Source organism: Scyliorhinus torazame, chromosome 6, assembly GCF_047496885.1.
Source record: "Scyliorhinus torazame isolate Kashiwa2021f chromosome 6, sScyTor2.1, whole genome shotgun sequence".
Lineage (NCBI taxonomy): Eukaryota > Metazoa > Chordata > Chondrichthyes > Carcharhiniformes > Scyliorhinidae > Scyliorhinus > Scyliorhinus torazame.
This window is the reverse complement of record NC_092712.1, coordinates 170000890-170015145: the sequence shown is the minus strand read 5'-3', so window position 1 is coordinate 170015145 and position 14256 is coordinate 170000890. Positions and strand designations below refer to the sequence as shown.

Here is a 14256-nt window from a genome sequence, read left to right as displayed (position 1 = left end):
GATCAGGGCGGGATTCACCCCTACCTAGCGGGGCGGGGGGGTCCGGCAGGGCGGAGAAGCGTGAACCACTCCGGCGTCGGGCCGCCCCAAAATTGTGCAGTGCTAGGCCCGCCCCGGAGTGGTTTGCACCCCGCTGGCCGGCGGCAAAGGGGCTTGGCACCACGCCAACCGGCACCGAAGGGCCTCCGCCGGCCGGCGCGAATTGGCGCATGCACGGGAGCGCCGGCGCGTGCTGGCATCATCCCCGCGCACGCGCAGAGGGCTTTGTTTCCGCACCGGGAATGGCGGACCGGTACAGCCTCTGGTGCGGAAGGATAGAGTGCCCCCACGGCACAGGCCCGCCCGCGGATTGGTGGGCCCCGATCGCGGGCCAGGCCACTGTGGGGGCACCTCCCAGGGCCAAACCCCCCCAAGAACACCGGAGCATGCCCATGCTGCCAGGTCCCGCCGGTACAGACCTACTCCAATTTATGCCGGCGGGACTGGCAAAAGACAGGCGGGACTTCGGGCTATCGCGGGCTGGAGAATTCGGGCAGCCCTGGCGCCCATTGAGTCGCGCCGGACCCCGCCATTCTCCGAGGCAGGCGGTGCGACTCACGCTGTGCTGGTTTTTGGGGGGCTGGAGAATTAGGAGGATGGCGGGGACGGGATTCATGCCGACCCCCGCCGATTCTCCCACCCGGCGGGGGGTGGGAGAATCCCGCCCCAGGTTGCAGGGGGAAGAAACCTAATCATAGTTTTTTTGGCGTGGGGAGGGGGTTGAGGTGGCATGGATCAAGGAGGAGGGATTACCTGAGGTTTCTTTGGGGCAGCATGGTGGCACAGTGGTTGGCACTGCTGCCTCACTGCACCAGAGACCCAAGTTCAATTCTGGCCTTGGGTGACTGAGTTGAGTTTGCACTTTCTCCCCGTGTCCCACAGTCCAAAGATGTGCAGGTTAGGTGGATTGGCCAGACTAAAATTGGCCCTTAGTGTCCAAAGATGTGCAGGTTAGGTGAATTGGCCATGCTAAAATTGCCCCTTAGTGTCCAAAGATGTGCAGGTTAGGTGAATTGGCCATGCTAAAATTGCCCCTTAGTGTCCAAAGATCTGTAGGTTGGGTGGATTGGCCATGATCAATGCGTGTAGTTACAGGGACAGGACAGGAAGCGGGCCTAGGTAGAGTGCTCATTCTTGAGGGCAAGTGCCAACTCGATGGACTGAATGGTCTCCTTCTGCATTGTAGGGATTCTATGGATTTCTTTGAGGGGCCAGGAAGGAAGCACCGCTGCTCCTGACCCATACAAATAGTGCTGGAAAGAACTGACCTGTTGGTTCTAACAGCTCCCAGCTCCCTTTCACTGCTGTCGTTCCTTGTCCTTGGAAACAAGTCACCAGCCACATAATATAAACCGCTTTCAACATAGAGGGATGTGACGTCATTAACATCTTAATGTCACCGGATTGTCTGTCCAAAGTGGGTTACTCTGTCAACCCAAACCCAATGCAGTTAAACTAAACAAGGCATCTTTGGACGCTAAGGGGCAATTTTAGCATGGCCAATCCACCTAACCTGCACATCTTTGGACTGTGGTTTCGGGTGCTGGATTCTCTGATTTTGAGACTAAGTGCTGACACCGGCGTGGAAACAGTGATGTTTTATGACAGCAAAAATGGCGCAGCAGCTGCACCTATTCAGCAACTCTAAATGGGCTAGCACGCCGCCACGTGGAGTGCAACCGGTTCCAAGCGAAATGGCGCCGGATTTGCCGGGTCCGTGATTGGCGCACATGAGGCTCACACGCCGCAACCCACTTAAACGATCCTCCCCCCACGCCCCCCCCCCACCACCACCACCCCACACACCGTCCCAGTCAACAAGACTCCCGTGTCAGTCGGACTTTTGGACCTTTTCCCCTGACTTTTTTGCACTGTTGAGCGCGGAACTGGAAAGCAGTAGTACTCAGGCACAGGACCCATACTGAATTGTATGGACCTAAGAAGCCGGAGGGACCGTAAACAGCAGAAGAAGTGGTCGAGTAAGGGCACAATGGAGGCTGTGAGAGAGACCAGCATGGCTGGTGTTCAGAGCAAGGCGTTGACAGCCCAGCCCACAATGGAGCAGCTGCTGCAGACTATGAAGGAGAGCTTTTTGGCTTTGAAGCGTGACAACTTGGAGCCGTTTCAGAAGTCGATTAATCGGATGAGAAAAAGGCTGGATGATCAGCCTGAGAAGCTCCAGCAGTTGGGGAAGTCAGTGGAGGAGCAGGCTGACTTTCAAACGGTGGCGGATGTGGAAATTCAGAGGCTCAAGGACCAGCAAAAAGTGCTTCTGGAAAGGCTGGAGGACCTGGACAACAGATCTCGCCAGCAGAACGTTAGAATCGTGGGCCTCCCGGAGGGGGCAGAGAGGCTAGACGCTGCCGCATATGTAGAGGGTATGTTTCAGAAGTTGCTGGGGAACGAGGTGTTCCCGCGCCCGCCGGTGGTGGACAGGGCACACAGAGTGCAGGTGAGGCAGCTGCGACAAAAGGGGTCCCCCACGAGCGATGGTGGTGCGCTTTCACAAGTACCTGGACAAGGAACGGGTGCTGCAATGGGCAAAGAGCACACAAAGCTGTATTTGGGACAATACCACCCTCCGTATGTACCAGGATTTGATCGCTGAGGTGGCCAGGAGGAAGGGAGGCTACAGGCAGGTGAAGGAGATGCTGTATAAAAACAAGGGGCAGCATGGTAGCATTGTGGATAGCACAATTGCTTCACAGCTCCAGGGTCCCAGGTTCGATTCCGGCTTGGGTCACTGTCTGTGCAGAGTCTGCACATCCTCCCCATGTGTGCGTGGGTTTCCTCCGGGTGCTCCGGTTTCCTCCCATAGTCCAAAGATGTGCAGGTTAGGTGGATTGGCCATGATAAATTGCCCTTAGTGTCCAAAATTGCCCTTAGGGTTGGGTGGGGTTACTGGGTTATGGGGATAGGGTGGAGGTGTTGACCTTGGGTGCTTTTTCCAAGAGCCGGTGCAGACTCGATGGGCCGAATGGCCTCCTTCTGCACTGTAAATTCGATGAAATTCTTTGAAGGTGAAATTCAGGCTGCTTTTTCCGGCGCGGCTGTGGGTTACGTATAAGGGTCAGCACCACTATTTCGAGAAACCCGAAGAGGCGATGGACTTCGTTAAGAAGCAAGGGCTGGCCCTGAGCTGAGGACGTTTGGACTCATGTTAGAGCTTTTAAGTATATGTGGTGTCTCTCCTGTTTTGGGATGTATCTTTTTTTTTTGTTGTTTTTTTGCATGCTCTTTGCGTGGTTTACCTGAATGTTTCCTGTTTGGGCTCTTTGCTTAGTTGGAGTTTGGCTGGGGGGAATTAATAAAGAAAACAGTTAAAAGGGTTGGGTTAAAATGGATGCTTCAAGGGAACTTTGTGCAATTTTTTTTCTGTGTCTGTATGGGAAGGACTGAGAGTGCCTGTTATTTCTTATCTCTTTTTTTCTTGTTTAACTTGAATTGTGCTATTGTGGGGGTTGTTTATGACTTGTATAGAGTGTTTGCTTAAGTAGGGCTGATCTGGGGAAGTGGTGAGGAGGGGTTGGGGGAGGGGTGACTGGGAACAATCGGTGGGAGACGGGCTGGAGCCGAGGCTGGGAGCCCCAGGCTAGCTGAGTGGGGCTAGTCAACGGTAGCCAAGGTGGGGTGTGTGCATATAGTTAGATTAGAGCAGGGGTTAGGTGATAGGATGGTGTTGCTGGGGGGGGGGGGTTGTTCTGCTGATGGGGATGGAAACTGGACATGGCACCAGTGAGGAGGTCGTGGGTGGAGCCGGTCAGGAGGCGGGCCAGATGAAGCGTGACACATGGCTGGGGGGCTGGCCAAGGAAAGGGGATGGCTGATCGGCAAAGGGGGGGGATGAAGTGCCCCCCAACCAGGCTGATCACCTGGAACGTTAAGAGGGTTAAACGGGCCAGTGAAGAGGGCGTGTGTGTTTGCACATCTGCGGGTTCTGAAGGCGGGCATAGTATTGTTGCAGGAGACGCACCTAAAAGTGGCAGACCCGGTTCGGTTAAGGAGGGGCTGGGTCAGTCAGGTCTTTCATTCGGGGCTTGATTCTAAGACGAGGGGGGTTGTGATCCTGATTAATAAAAGGGTTCAATTTGAGGCAGAGGGCACAGTCGTGGATGGGGGTGGCAGGTTTGTTATGGTGAGGGGTAAGCTCGAAGGGATGAGAGTAGTCCTGGTCAGTGTGTATGCCCCTAATTGGGACGATGTGGATTTTATTAGGAGGATGCTTGGGAAGATCCCCGACCTGGACTCGCGTAAGCTGATCATGGGCGGGGACTTTAATACGGTCCTGGACCCGAGCCTGGACCGGTCATGCTCAAGAACGGGCAGGTTGCCAGCGGTGGCAAAGGAACTGAGAGGGTTCTTGGAGCAAATGGGGGGAGCAGATCCGTGGAGATTTAGCCGGCTGACGGCGAGGGAGTTCTCGTACTACTCCCACGTCCACAAGGTGTATTCCCAAATTGACTACTTTGTTGTGAGTAGGGACCTGCTGGCCGGAATGGTGGGGACAGAATATTCGGCAATTGCCATATCGGACCATGCTCCGCACTGGGTAGACCTGCAATTTTGTAAGGACAGCTTTCAGCGCCCACCATGGAGGCTGGAAGTTGGACTACTCGCGGACGAGGCGGTGTGTGAGAGGCTGAGGAAATGCATGCAGAATTACCTGCAGGTGAACGATACTGGAGAAGTCTCGGCAGCGGTGCTCTGGGAGGCACTGAAGGCAGTGGTGAGAGGGGAGCTGATTTCAATCTGGGTGTACAGGGACAGGACAGATAGGGCAGAGACGGACCGACTGATTAAGGAAATTCTACGGACGGACAGGAGTTACGCGGAATCCCCGAGGCCAGAGTTACTCGGGGAAACAACAGAGACTGAAGGCCGAATTTGGGGTGCTGACTACAGGCAAGGCTGTAGAGCAGCTTAGAAAGGTAAAAGGCGTGATTTATGAGCATGTGGCGAAGGCCAGTAGAATGCTTGCACAGCAACTGAGGAAGAGGGAAGCGGCTAGGGAAATAGGGAGAGTAGTGGATGGGGAAGGTAATCTAGTGGGTGATCCAGCAGGGCTGAACAAAGTCTTTAGGGACATTTATAGGAAGCTGTACACTTTGGAACCACCCGGGGGACCGGGGGGATGAGGCGATTCTTGGACGGACTGACCTTCCCAAGAGTGGGGAGGGGGTTGGTGGACGGACTGGGGGCCCTGGGCAGGATCGAAGAGGTGTTGGGGGGCCTGAAGGTCATGCAGTCGGGTAAAGCCCCGGGGCCGGACGGGTATCCGGTGGAGTTTTACAAAACATTTGCCGGGATAGTGGGGCCGGTGCTGGTCAGGGTCTTTAATGAGGCAAGAGACAGAGGGAGTTTACCCCCGACGATGTCGCAGGCCACCATCTCGCTCATTCTGAAACGGGATAAGGACCCGGAGGCCTGTTGGTCATACAGGCCGATCTCTTTGATCAACGTAGACGCCAAGTTACTGGCCAAGATTCTGGCGACCAGAATTGAGGACTGCGTACCGGATGTAATTGGGGAGGACCAAACCGGGTTTGTAAAGGGGAGGCAGCTGGTGGCCAACCTAAGAAGGCTGCTCAACGTGATTATGATGCCCCCGGAGAGTAGGGAGGTAGAGATAGTGGTAGCCATGGATGCTGAAAAGGTGTTTGACCGGGTCGAGTGGGATTATCTGTGGGAGGTACTAGGACGGTTCGGGTTCGGGTGGGGGGGGGGGGGGGGGCGGTGTTCATCGACTGGGTTAGGCTATTGTATCAGGCCCCGGGGGCGAGTGTAAGGACGAACAGGACGACATCGGACTACTTTAGACTGCACCGTGGGACAAGACAGGGCTGCCTTCTCTCCCCACTGCTATTTGCGCTGGCGCAATTACACTGAGAGCTTCTAGAGGCTGGAAAGGGCTGGTCCAGGTGGGAGTGGAACATAGAGTCCTGTTATACGCGGATGATCTGCTGTTATATGTTTCGGACCCAATGGTGGGGATGGACGGTATTATGGCAACCCTGAGGGAATTTGGCCGGTTCTCTAGATACAAACTGAACATGGCTAAGAGCGAGTTGTTTGTAATTCAGGCGGGGGGGGGGGGGGGGGGGCAGGAGAGTAGGCTGAAGGGGTTGCCGTTCAGGCTGGTGGGGGAGAGTTTCCGATATTTGGGGATTCAGGTGGCACGGGACTGGGGCAGGTTGCACAAGCTCAACCTGTCCCGACTGGTGGAATGAGTGAGGGAGGAGGTCCGGAGGTGGGATGTGCTCCCGCTGTCATTGGCGGTGAGGGTGCAGACTGTTAAGATGACGATTCTCCCGAGGTTCTTGTTTGTTTTTCAGTGTCTCCCCATCTTTATCCCGCGGTCCTTCTTTAAGAGGCTGAATAAAATTATTCTGGGATTTGTATGGGCGGGGAGGTCCCCGCGGGTGAAGAGGGTGATGATTGAAAGGAACAGAGGAGAAGGGGGGCTGGCATTGTCGAACTTCAACTATTACTGGGCGGCCAACATAGTGATGATAAGGAAATGGATGGTGGGTGCGGGGTCGGTTTGGGAGCGGATGGAGGCTACTTCGTGCAGGGGCACTAGCTTAGCAGCCCTGGTCACGGTGCCTCTGTCGCTTTCGCCGGCACGGTACTCCACCACCCCGATAGTGGTGGCGGCTCTTCGGATCAGGGGCCAGTGGAGGAGGCATGTAGGGGAGGTAAGAGCATCGGTGTGGACCCCAATCTGCGGCAACCATCGATTTGCACCGGGGAACATGGACGGGGGGTAGCGACTGTGGAGGAGGGCGGGGATTGTAAGGATGGGGGTTCTGTTCCTGGAAGGGAGCTTTCCGAGCATGAGGGCACTGGAGGAGAAGTTTGGGCTGACGAGAGGAAACGACTTTAGATAATTGCAGGTGAGGGATTTTGTACGCAGACTAGTGCCGTCCTTCCCACGTCTCCCGCCGAAGGGGAGGCAGGACAGGGTAGTTCCTAGGGGAGAGGTGGGAGAGGGTAGAGTTTCAGATGTCTACAAGGAGCTAATGAGAGCTGAGGATACGCAGACCGAGGACCTGAAGCATAAGTGGGAGGAGGAGCTCGGGGGGGAGCTGGAGGACGGGATTTGGGCAGAAGCCCTGAGCAGAGTAAACACCACCACAACATGCGCCAGGCTCAGCCTGATCCAGTTTTAGGTTGTGCACCGGGCCCACATGACGATGGCCCGGATGAGTAAATTCTTCAGGCTGGAGGACAAGTGTGCTAGATGCGCCAGAGGGCCGGTTAACCATGTACACATGTTCTGGTCGTGCCCTAAACTCGGGGGGTATTGGCAGGGATTTGCAGATGTCATGTCCCGGGTGTTGAAAACTGGGGTGGTAACGAGCCCGGAGGTGGCAATCTTTGGGTTTCGGAGGACCCGGGAGTCCAGGAAGAGAGGGAGGCCGACGTTCTGGCCTTTGCTTCCCTGGTAGCCCGGCGACGAATACTGTTAGCATGGAGGGACTCAAAATCTCCGAGGGCTGAGGTATGGCTATCGGACATGGCGAGCTTTCTTGGCCTAGAGAAAGTCAAGTTCGCCTTGAGAGGTTCGCTACTAGGGTTCGCCCGAAGGTGGCAGCCATTGATTGACTTCTTCACAGAGGAGTAAGCGTCAGCAGGGGGCGGGAGGGGGGTGGGGAGGTGCTAGGGTAGGTTAGAGTAGAGTAGGGGGATATTGAGGCAGGTCCGTGCGTGAACAGAGCCGTGGGTTGCATTATGTTTAATGTGGAATTTGTGTCTTGACTTCTTTTTTTGTTTGTACTGTACGATGTCATTTTTTCTATCTGCCTAAAATACCTCAATAAAATTGTTTGTTAAAAAAACAAGATGGCTGCAAGCAGAGCAGCGCCACAGTTCAGGGACGCTGAGCTGGAGATCCTCCTGGATGCTGTGGAGGAGAGAAGAATGACCCTATACCCCGGCCCAGGAAGAAGGCCACCATGCTCTGCCATTCAGGGGCCTCCCCGCCGCAGCCGGTGTCCGAGCCGGCAGCCCGCAGTCACTCCAGGCCATTTCCTACCTCCTCTCTCTCGCTCAGCAGCCAGGACGCCTCATTCACGATTTTTATAACCACAAGTGAACCACGCCATCGGGAAATCGGCCCATTGGAGGTGGTGAATCGCGGAGGCCCTGGAGCATCGGGCGTCAGGCCCGCTAATGATATACCTCCCGTACTTTAACCCCACGCAGCAAGTGACGCATTTACACCATTTTGGCGTCAGAAGCTATTCTCCGCCCTATCGCGTTTCCCGATTTCGCTGTCGGCTAACGGAGAATCCAGCCCATATTTTTGCCAATTTATCTGCCTCCTCCTGCCCCATGCCCTCCGCTGCCACCACCTTATACTCATCGTAGAGGGCGAAACCTTTCTCGCATTTGGTGGCATTCTTGGCTCTGACTCAACAGGTTATTGGGTTCTTTAATTCAGTTGCATTTTATAGAGCCATATTCTGTGACTGCACTTCAGATTTGGAAATATACAGCACATACATCAGCTCTAAGGACCCAAAACATTAACATTTAAAAAAAATAATGGTGAATTTGCATGTTCTTCCAGCATTTTTTATTCTTATTTCATATTTCTAGGATTTGTACTTATCTTTCTTTTACCTAGTGTTGTTTCTGAGGCAAATGTTCCACATACACAAACGTCTCACAGAACCTTAAAATTCTTTTATAGTGACCTTGCATATCTGTATTCCGCAGCAGGCTATGAAAGACAATGAAAGTTCTCTGAGGTTCATGTTACTGGTAAATGTTCCTGCTGGATATTCATATTTTGTCAACTTCGTTAAATATGCCGGGCGGGATTCTCCGGTCGCCGATGCCGAAATCGCGTTCGGCCGGAGAATCCCCGTTTGCGGTGAAATCGGGGGCGGCGCCGCTTTTGCAATGCTCTGCCCCCTCGAAAATGGTGTATACACCATCGGGACGGCCTCAGGACATTACCTGAGGCCCTCCCCCGATGCTCTGCCCCCGATGGGCCGGCGTGGAACACTTGTCCTTTTTATTTTCGTGAACCCGCTTTGGCGGCTGCGGCCTGTGTCCAGCACCGCCTCAGTCGGGGGGGGGGGGGAGCCATTCTGCAAGTAGGGGGGACTTTGGCAGGGGCTGGGGGTACTGGTGGGGGGTGTTCCGGGGGGTGGTGAGGCTGATTACAGGGGGGCAGTTTTTGACAGGCCGGGTCCGCACTCGGCCGGTACCATGTTGCACGCGCGACCGCTGCAGGCCGCCGCCGTGCACATGCGTGGCCACGGACCCGGCAATTCTCAGGCCGAATCCGCAGGTAAAGCCAGGGGCTTTACGCTTTGTATCTGCTAGCCCCCCACCAGATGGAGGATCAGTGCAGTATTTGCATTGTTTCTTCAGGCGTAAAACGCCACTGTTCCCACGCCGGTGTCAGCTCTTCGTCTTCAAATCGGAGAATGCAGCCCGCCATCTTCCACATTGGTTTCCAGATCCTCAGGGCAGTGTACACAGCCGTGACCCTACTGCTACCTCCTGTCAGAGCTTCTCTACTGGGGAACATGCCATAAATTGTCAAACAAGTTGTTCAGAGCTAGGTTCCCCAGAGGTTAGCAAAACCCAATCAGGGCTGTATAGCTCCAGACTTCCTATGATATCCCTTCTAACTCCCATTATTGGGCTTAATCCAGACTGGGAGCTCAGTTTGCATAATAAATGGTGTACATTCCCAAGCGATCAGGCAGAAGAACCATTTACAATGTCACAACACTGGGGCATGCAAACCTACCATCATATAAATTTTTATAACATCGGGTAAGAGCACAAAATTGTCATGATACACAACAAATTCAGTTTAAAAAATGCTTGTCACACTGAGGATGCAATTCTCTAAACTCAAGCACGTGTATTTTTTTTAATTCATTATTTTACACAGTGAATAATGCAAACAAGGCAAAGTAACTAACTTTGTACCCAGTTCAGAAACAGTCATTTCAACACGTCACAGATGATAAATAAAAGTTCCTTCACAAAATCATTTTGGTTTTTCAAATTGAATGCCTATGTTGTTGGAAATGTAAATTCAATTATAGCATGCTAATAGATAATTGGATGTTGAGGTGTAAATTTTGACAGTGCTGTTAATAACGAGCTGTCCCTGTGTACATTGCCATTAACCTTGTAAAGTTTGTGGTACTGTTCTTCAGTTCAGCCTTTCCTGTATAGATATTCAATATCATAAGGCCTTTATACCTTGGACATGCACATGTTTTATTTAGACAGCTCTCTCATTAAGGTCACCTGTATCTTCTGTAGTCTTCTTGCTATTCTCTGGGTCTGAGTTACATCTTTAAGCATAAGTCAGTTCTAAATGGTTTATATTTACTTTTTACTCTCACCTGAATGTTAAGTGAAGATAACATTCAGTTCTCCCATCACACCTTATTTGCACACCTAATCGGGAGTCCAGAGGCGAACTCAGCCAAGTCTAAAGAAGGCATTAGTGGCAGGAGGTGAAAATTACAAGGGTGTTAGAACAATTGAAAGAAATTCCACAATGGGTAGGGGGAATAACTCAAAAAGCTTTTGGAGAGCATTATAAAGAGTGTTAATCCATTAGTAGCCTTTACCAAGGGGTTGACAACGGACCAGCCAGTTGCACTCATTATTGGAACCTGAAGTGGTAGAACTGCCAACCAAAAGGCTGTGATTCTTGCCACTTGACTGCAAACATTCCTGCTGGCTAGCGGCCTTCATCGGGTGGTCTGAGTTGGAAAGACTGGGGCATTTACAAGTGTTCTGTAATGGTGGACAATGCAATTGTAGTTGGATGGATATCAGCAGTAGCTGTCTGCACACTTGATGGTCCCCAATCTTTGCCTCTGTTAAATGGTGCCTATGGGGGAGAACTTTCATGGGTTGCCTCAATTTACTGTTATAATTTAAACAAAGTATTGATGGAACCCCAGGGGGCGGCACGGTGGCACACTGCTGCCTCACAGCGCCAGAGACTGGGGTCCAATTCCGACTTCGGGTGACTGTATGGAGTTTGCACATTCTTCCGTGTCTGCGTGGGTTCATCCCATGTATCTGAATACATGCAGCATATGTAACAAAATGGATGAATTATTAGCCTAGAAATAAATATGTATGACCTAATAGCTATTACAGAGACATGGTTGCAAGGTGGCCAGGGTTGGAACCTGAATATTAAAGAGTAGTTGACATTTTGAAAAGACAAGGGTCTGGTCTGTTAATTAAGGATGTCATTAGTACAGTAGTGAGAGATGATCTCACTATAAAATCCGTTTGGGTGAAGATAGGAAATAGAAAGGAATGTTGTGGGTGTAGTTTATAGGCACCCTAACAGTAGTTACACTGTAAAACAGAGTAAAGAATAAGAAATAAATGGGGCCTGTAAGAAATATACCACAATAATCATGCATGACTTTAATCTACACATAGGTTGGTAGAATCAGATTGGCAAAAGGAGTATGCGGAATATAAAAGTGGGCAAGCTATTAAACTTTACATGACAGTGCAAAATTAACCAGGCTCAAATTAAAAGTAACTATTTGAAGAATATCAAGTGATTATCCATGGCCTGAGATAGAGGGACTGAGAAAATGTTGTGGCAGGAGAAGCAACTGATCAAGCATGAATAATGTACGGTGTAAAATTAGAAGGAAGTTCTGAAGTTGTGCTTAATAAAGGTGGGCCAAGATACAGAACCCTTCCATTCAAATTAAATGATAGAGTAGATTATATGAAATTTGTGCAGCATTCAGGCAGATAGGCTCAAATACGTTTCCTTGTTACATGTTCATATTCTGAATTGAAACTAAATTGTTTTTAAATTTTATTATAGACCTGGCAGCAGTGGTTGAGCAAGAGGCAGTCCAGTGTTTGCTATATTTATTTTGCATCAAACTTCTAACTCTGAAGCCTGGCAATCTACTGGTGGGAGCTCAAAAATTCTGAAAAATTGAAATAAAGCCCATTACTTTGTAGTTTGCTCCAAATTAATTTGCCAGTAATAGATGGAAGTGGGGTCAGGATACATGCCTGACCAGAGTTGTCTGTGTATAAGGCATTAAATCTAGAAACCTTGCAGGAAATTCAACCCCATTGTGTTTTTTCAGGAAACCTAAGTCTTAAAATGATTATTTTTGTCTCTCAGCATTCCCTTCAATAAATCTGTTCGCGTTAAGTATAAATAAGTGGATACAAAACAGGTTAGATTGAACAAATTTGCACTCCCAGCACGTGAAGATCCACACCAGGAATGCAGATTGTGAATTCAGACACCATGTCAACACGCAGGGCAGAATTATTCAATCATTCGAATGAGCACAGATGTGTAAAACCTGCACTGTGTTGTGTACATCCTAAAGTGATTAACATGGAAATAGCTTTTAAAAAATGACCGATTTTAAACTACATAGCATTTAGAGAAAACAAAACAGGTTGTAAGATTTATCCCCGAAAGATTGAAATATATACCATGCAAAATGTGAGACAACTTCGGTAATGATCTATTAACAGAAACACAGAATCGTAGCATGGTAGTAAAATATATCATTAAAAGAAATAGAGATGCTTAGAAAATATAATGCACACATACACATAAAATTCCTCAAGAAAGAGACATTACTGAAGAAAGAAAATGGACAAAAGAGCATCTGCATTTTGAATTGATATCCAATTAACTTTGTCAGCATTCTTCGCTCCAGTTGACTGTGTATAGGAAGGTACAACAACGTTTTTAAATTATAAATGTTGTTTATTCAAGGTTGGCAAGCTCTTGTACCAAATGAATATTCTTATAATGAAATGAATCAAACAATTAATATTTCTGTCGATTTCTGGGAATGAGATTTTCATGTTTAAATGTTTGCATGCATACCACTAAATCGCAGCATTTTAAGTGAATATTAACATCAGAGTGCCATTTGTCAATTTTAATTCTAGCTCCAACAAATCTGCTGACCAATTTCATGGACTCTCAGACAAATGAGAAGGATGAAATGGCACTGCTGAATGAAATTCTAAATGGCACTTCACTGGAGGAAGGTGACTTTAGCAAGGAATGGCAGGCAGCGTTTGGAGAAGATCTCAGTTTTCCTAACAGTCCAGCAGCTGGAGAATCAGACCAATCTCCCTCTCCTTCAGGCTTCCTGCCTTCTCAACTATTTGACAAAAGCTTGGGTGATGCATCATTTTCAGTTGCCAGTAAGTATGAAAAGCTATAACTTGTTAACAATACCTTGTATAACTTTTATATAAATCACATTCTTAAATTGCTTACCTGATAACTCATTGCAACGACTTTCTAAATCTAACATGAACCTTAACCATTCAATCAATGGTGATTCAATTTTCTATTTGTGTATTAGTTAATTCTCATTAACCCAAATAATCTTCAAGGGTCAGTTCTTGATTATACACAAATGTAAATTATCTACAATGTCACTTAATTAGTTTGGGAAGCTATTTAGCTTAAAGTGGGATGTTTACTCTGCAATTTTCATCTTATTTTCCTCAACAAGTTCAGGAGCAAACTGGGTGGCTTACTAAAAATGACTCTTAATAATTAAAAAAAATACCTCCTACGAAAAAGAAAAAACTTGGATTATTCCATGTTGACCATAATACTGTGTGTGAAAGAAAATCATGATGAAATAAAAAGCTGCCATCCATACTTGTTGGAGGGATCACTGATAACTGCCTGATTTGCACCTGGAAAGCAGATGGCTAGCAGTTGGAAAATCAGGGAGATACTTTTGGCTGCTCTTTGTTACTCCAAGGCCTGTCTGATCCCATATTCAAGGGAACCTAAATGGAAGAGTAGCACACAAACCTGGAATTGGTGTAATGCTGCTTCAATATGAAAATTGGAGTTCAATGCCAGTTGTCGGACCCTAAATGCAAAATTCAGTTGGAATGTGCGCTGTGCATGCCCTGTTTATTTGTACAAGATATTGAATGACCTAACAAGTGGTAGATTAGAAAAAGCTCCAAGTAATGTTTCCACATTTTGTTGGACCAGGAAAAGGTGGGCTCACACCAAAAAATACCCCGAGCCTGCTGCCAAAGCTTTCATGGCTGTCCTGAGATTGCCTCACCCACCCACAGATCCGACTTACTAAGTGACTCGGCATAGCAGCCACCAATTTTCCACACCTCTGACTATGTTGACTATATGTAATTGCTTTTTAAAAATCAATCCTACTCATT

At 49.3% G+C, this 14256-nt stretch overlaps 1 protein-coding gene across 11 annotated transcripts in view; it reads left to right on the top strand.

The window, feature by feature from the left end:
• Positions 1-14256, top strand: part of ica1 (islet cell autoantigen 1) — a 316484-nt gene that overhangs the window by 263527 nt on the left and 38701 nt on the right. For all 11 annotated transcript variants that reach the window (XM_072509105.1, XM_072509100.1, XM_072509097.1 and 8 more), the window contains one exon: positions 12991-13251. In XM_072509105.1, the coding sequence (XP_072365206.1) occupies positions 12991-13251 (261 nt within the window). The remainder of the gene's footprint in view (positions 1-12990; positions 13252-14256) is intronic.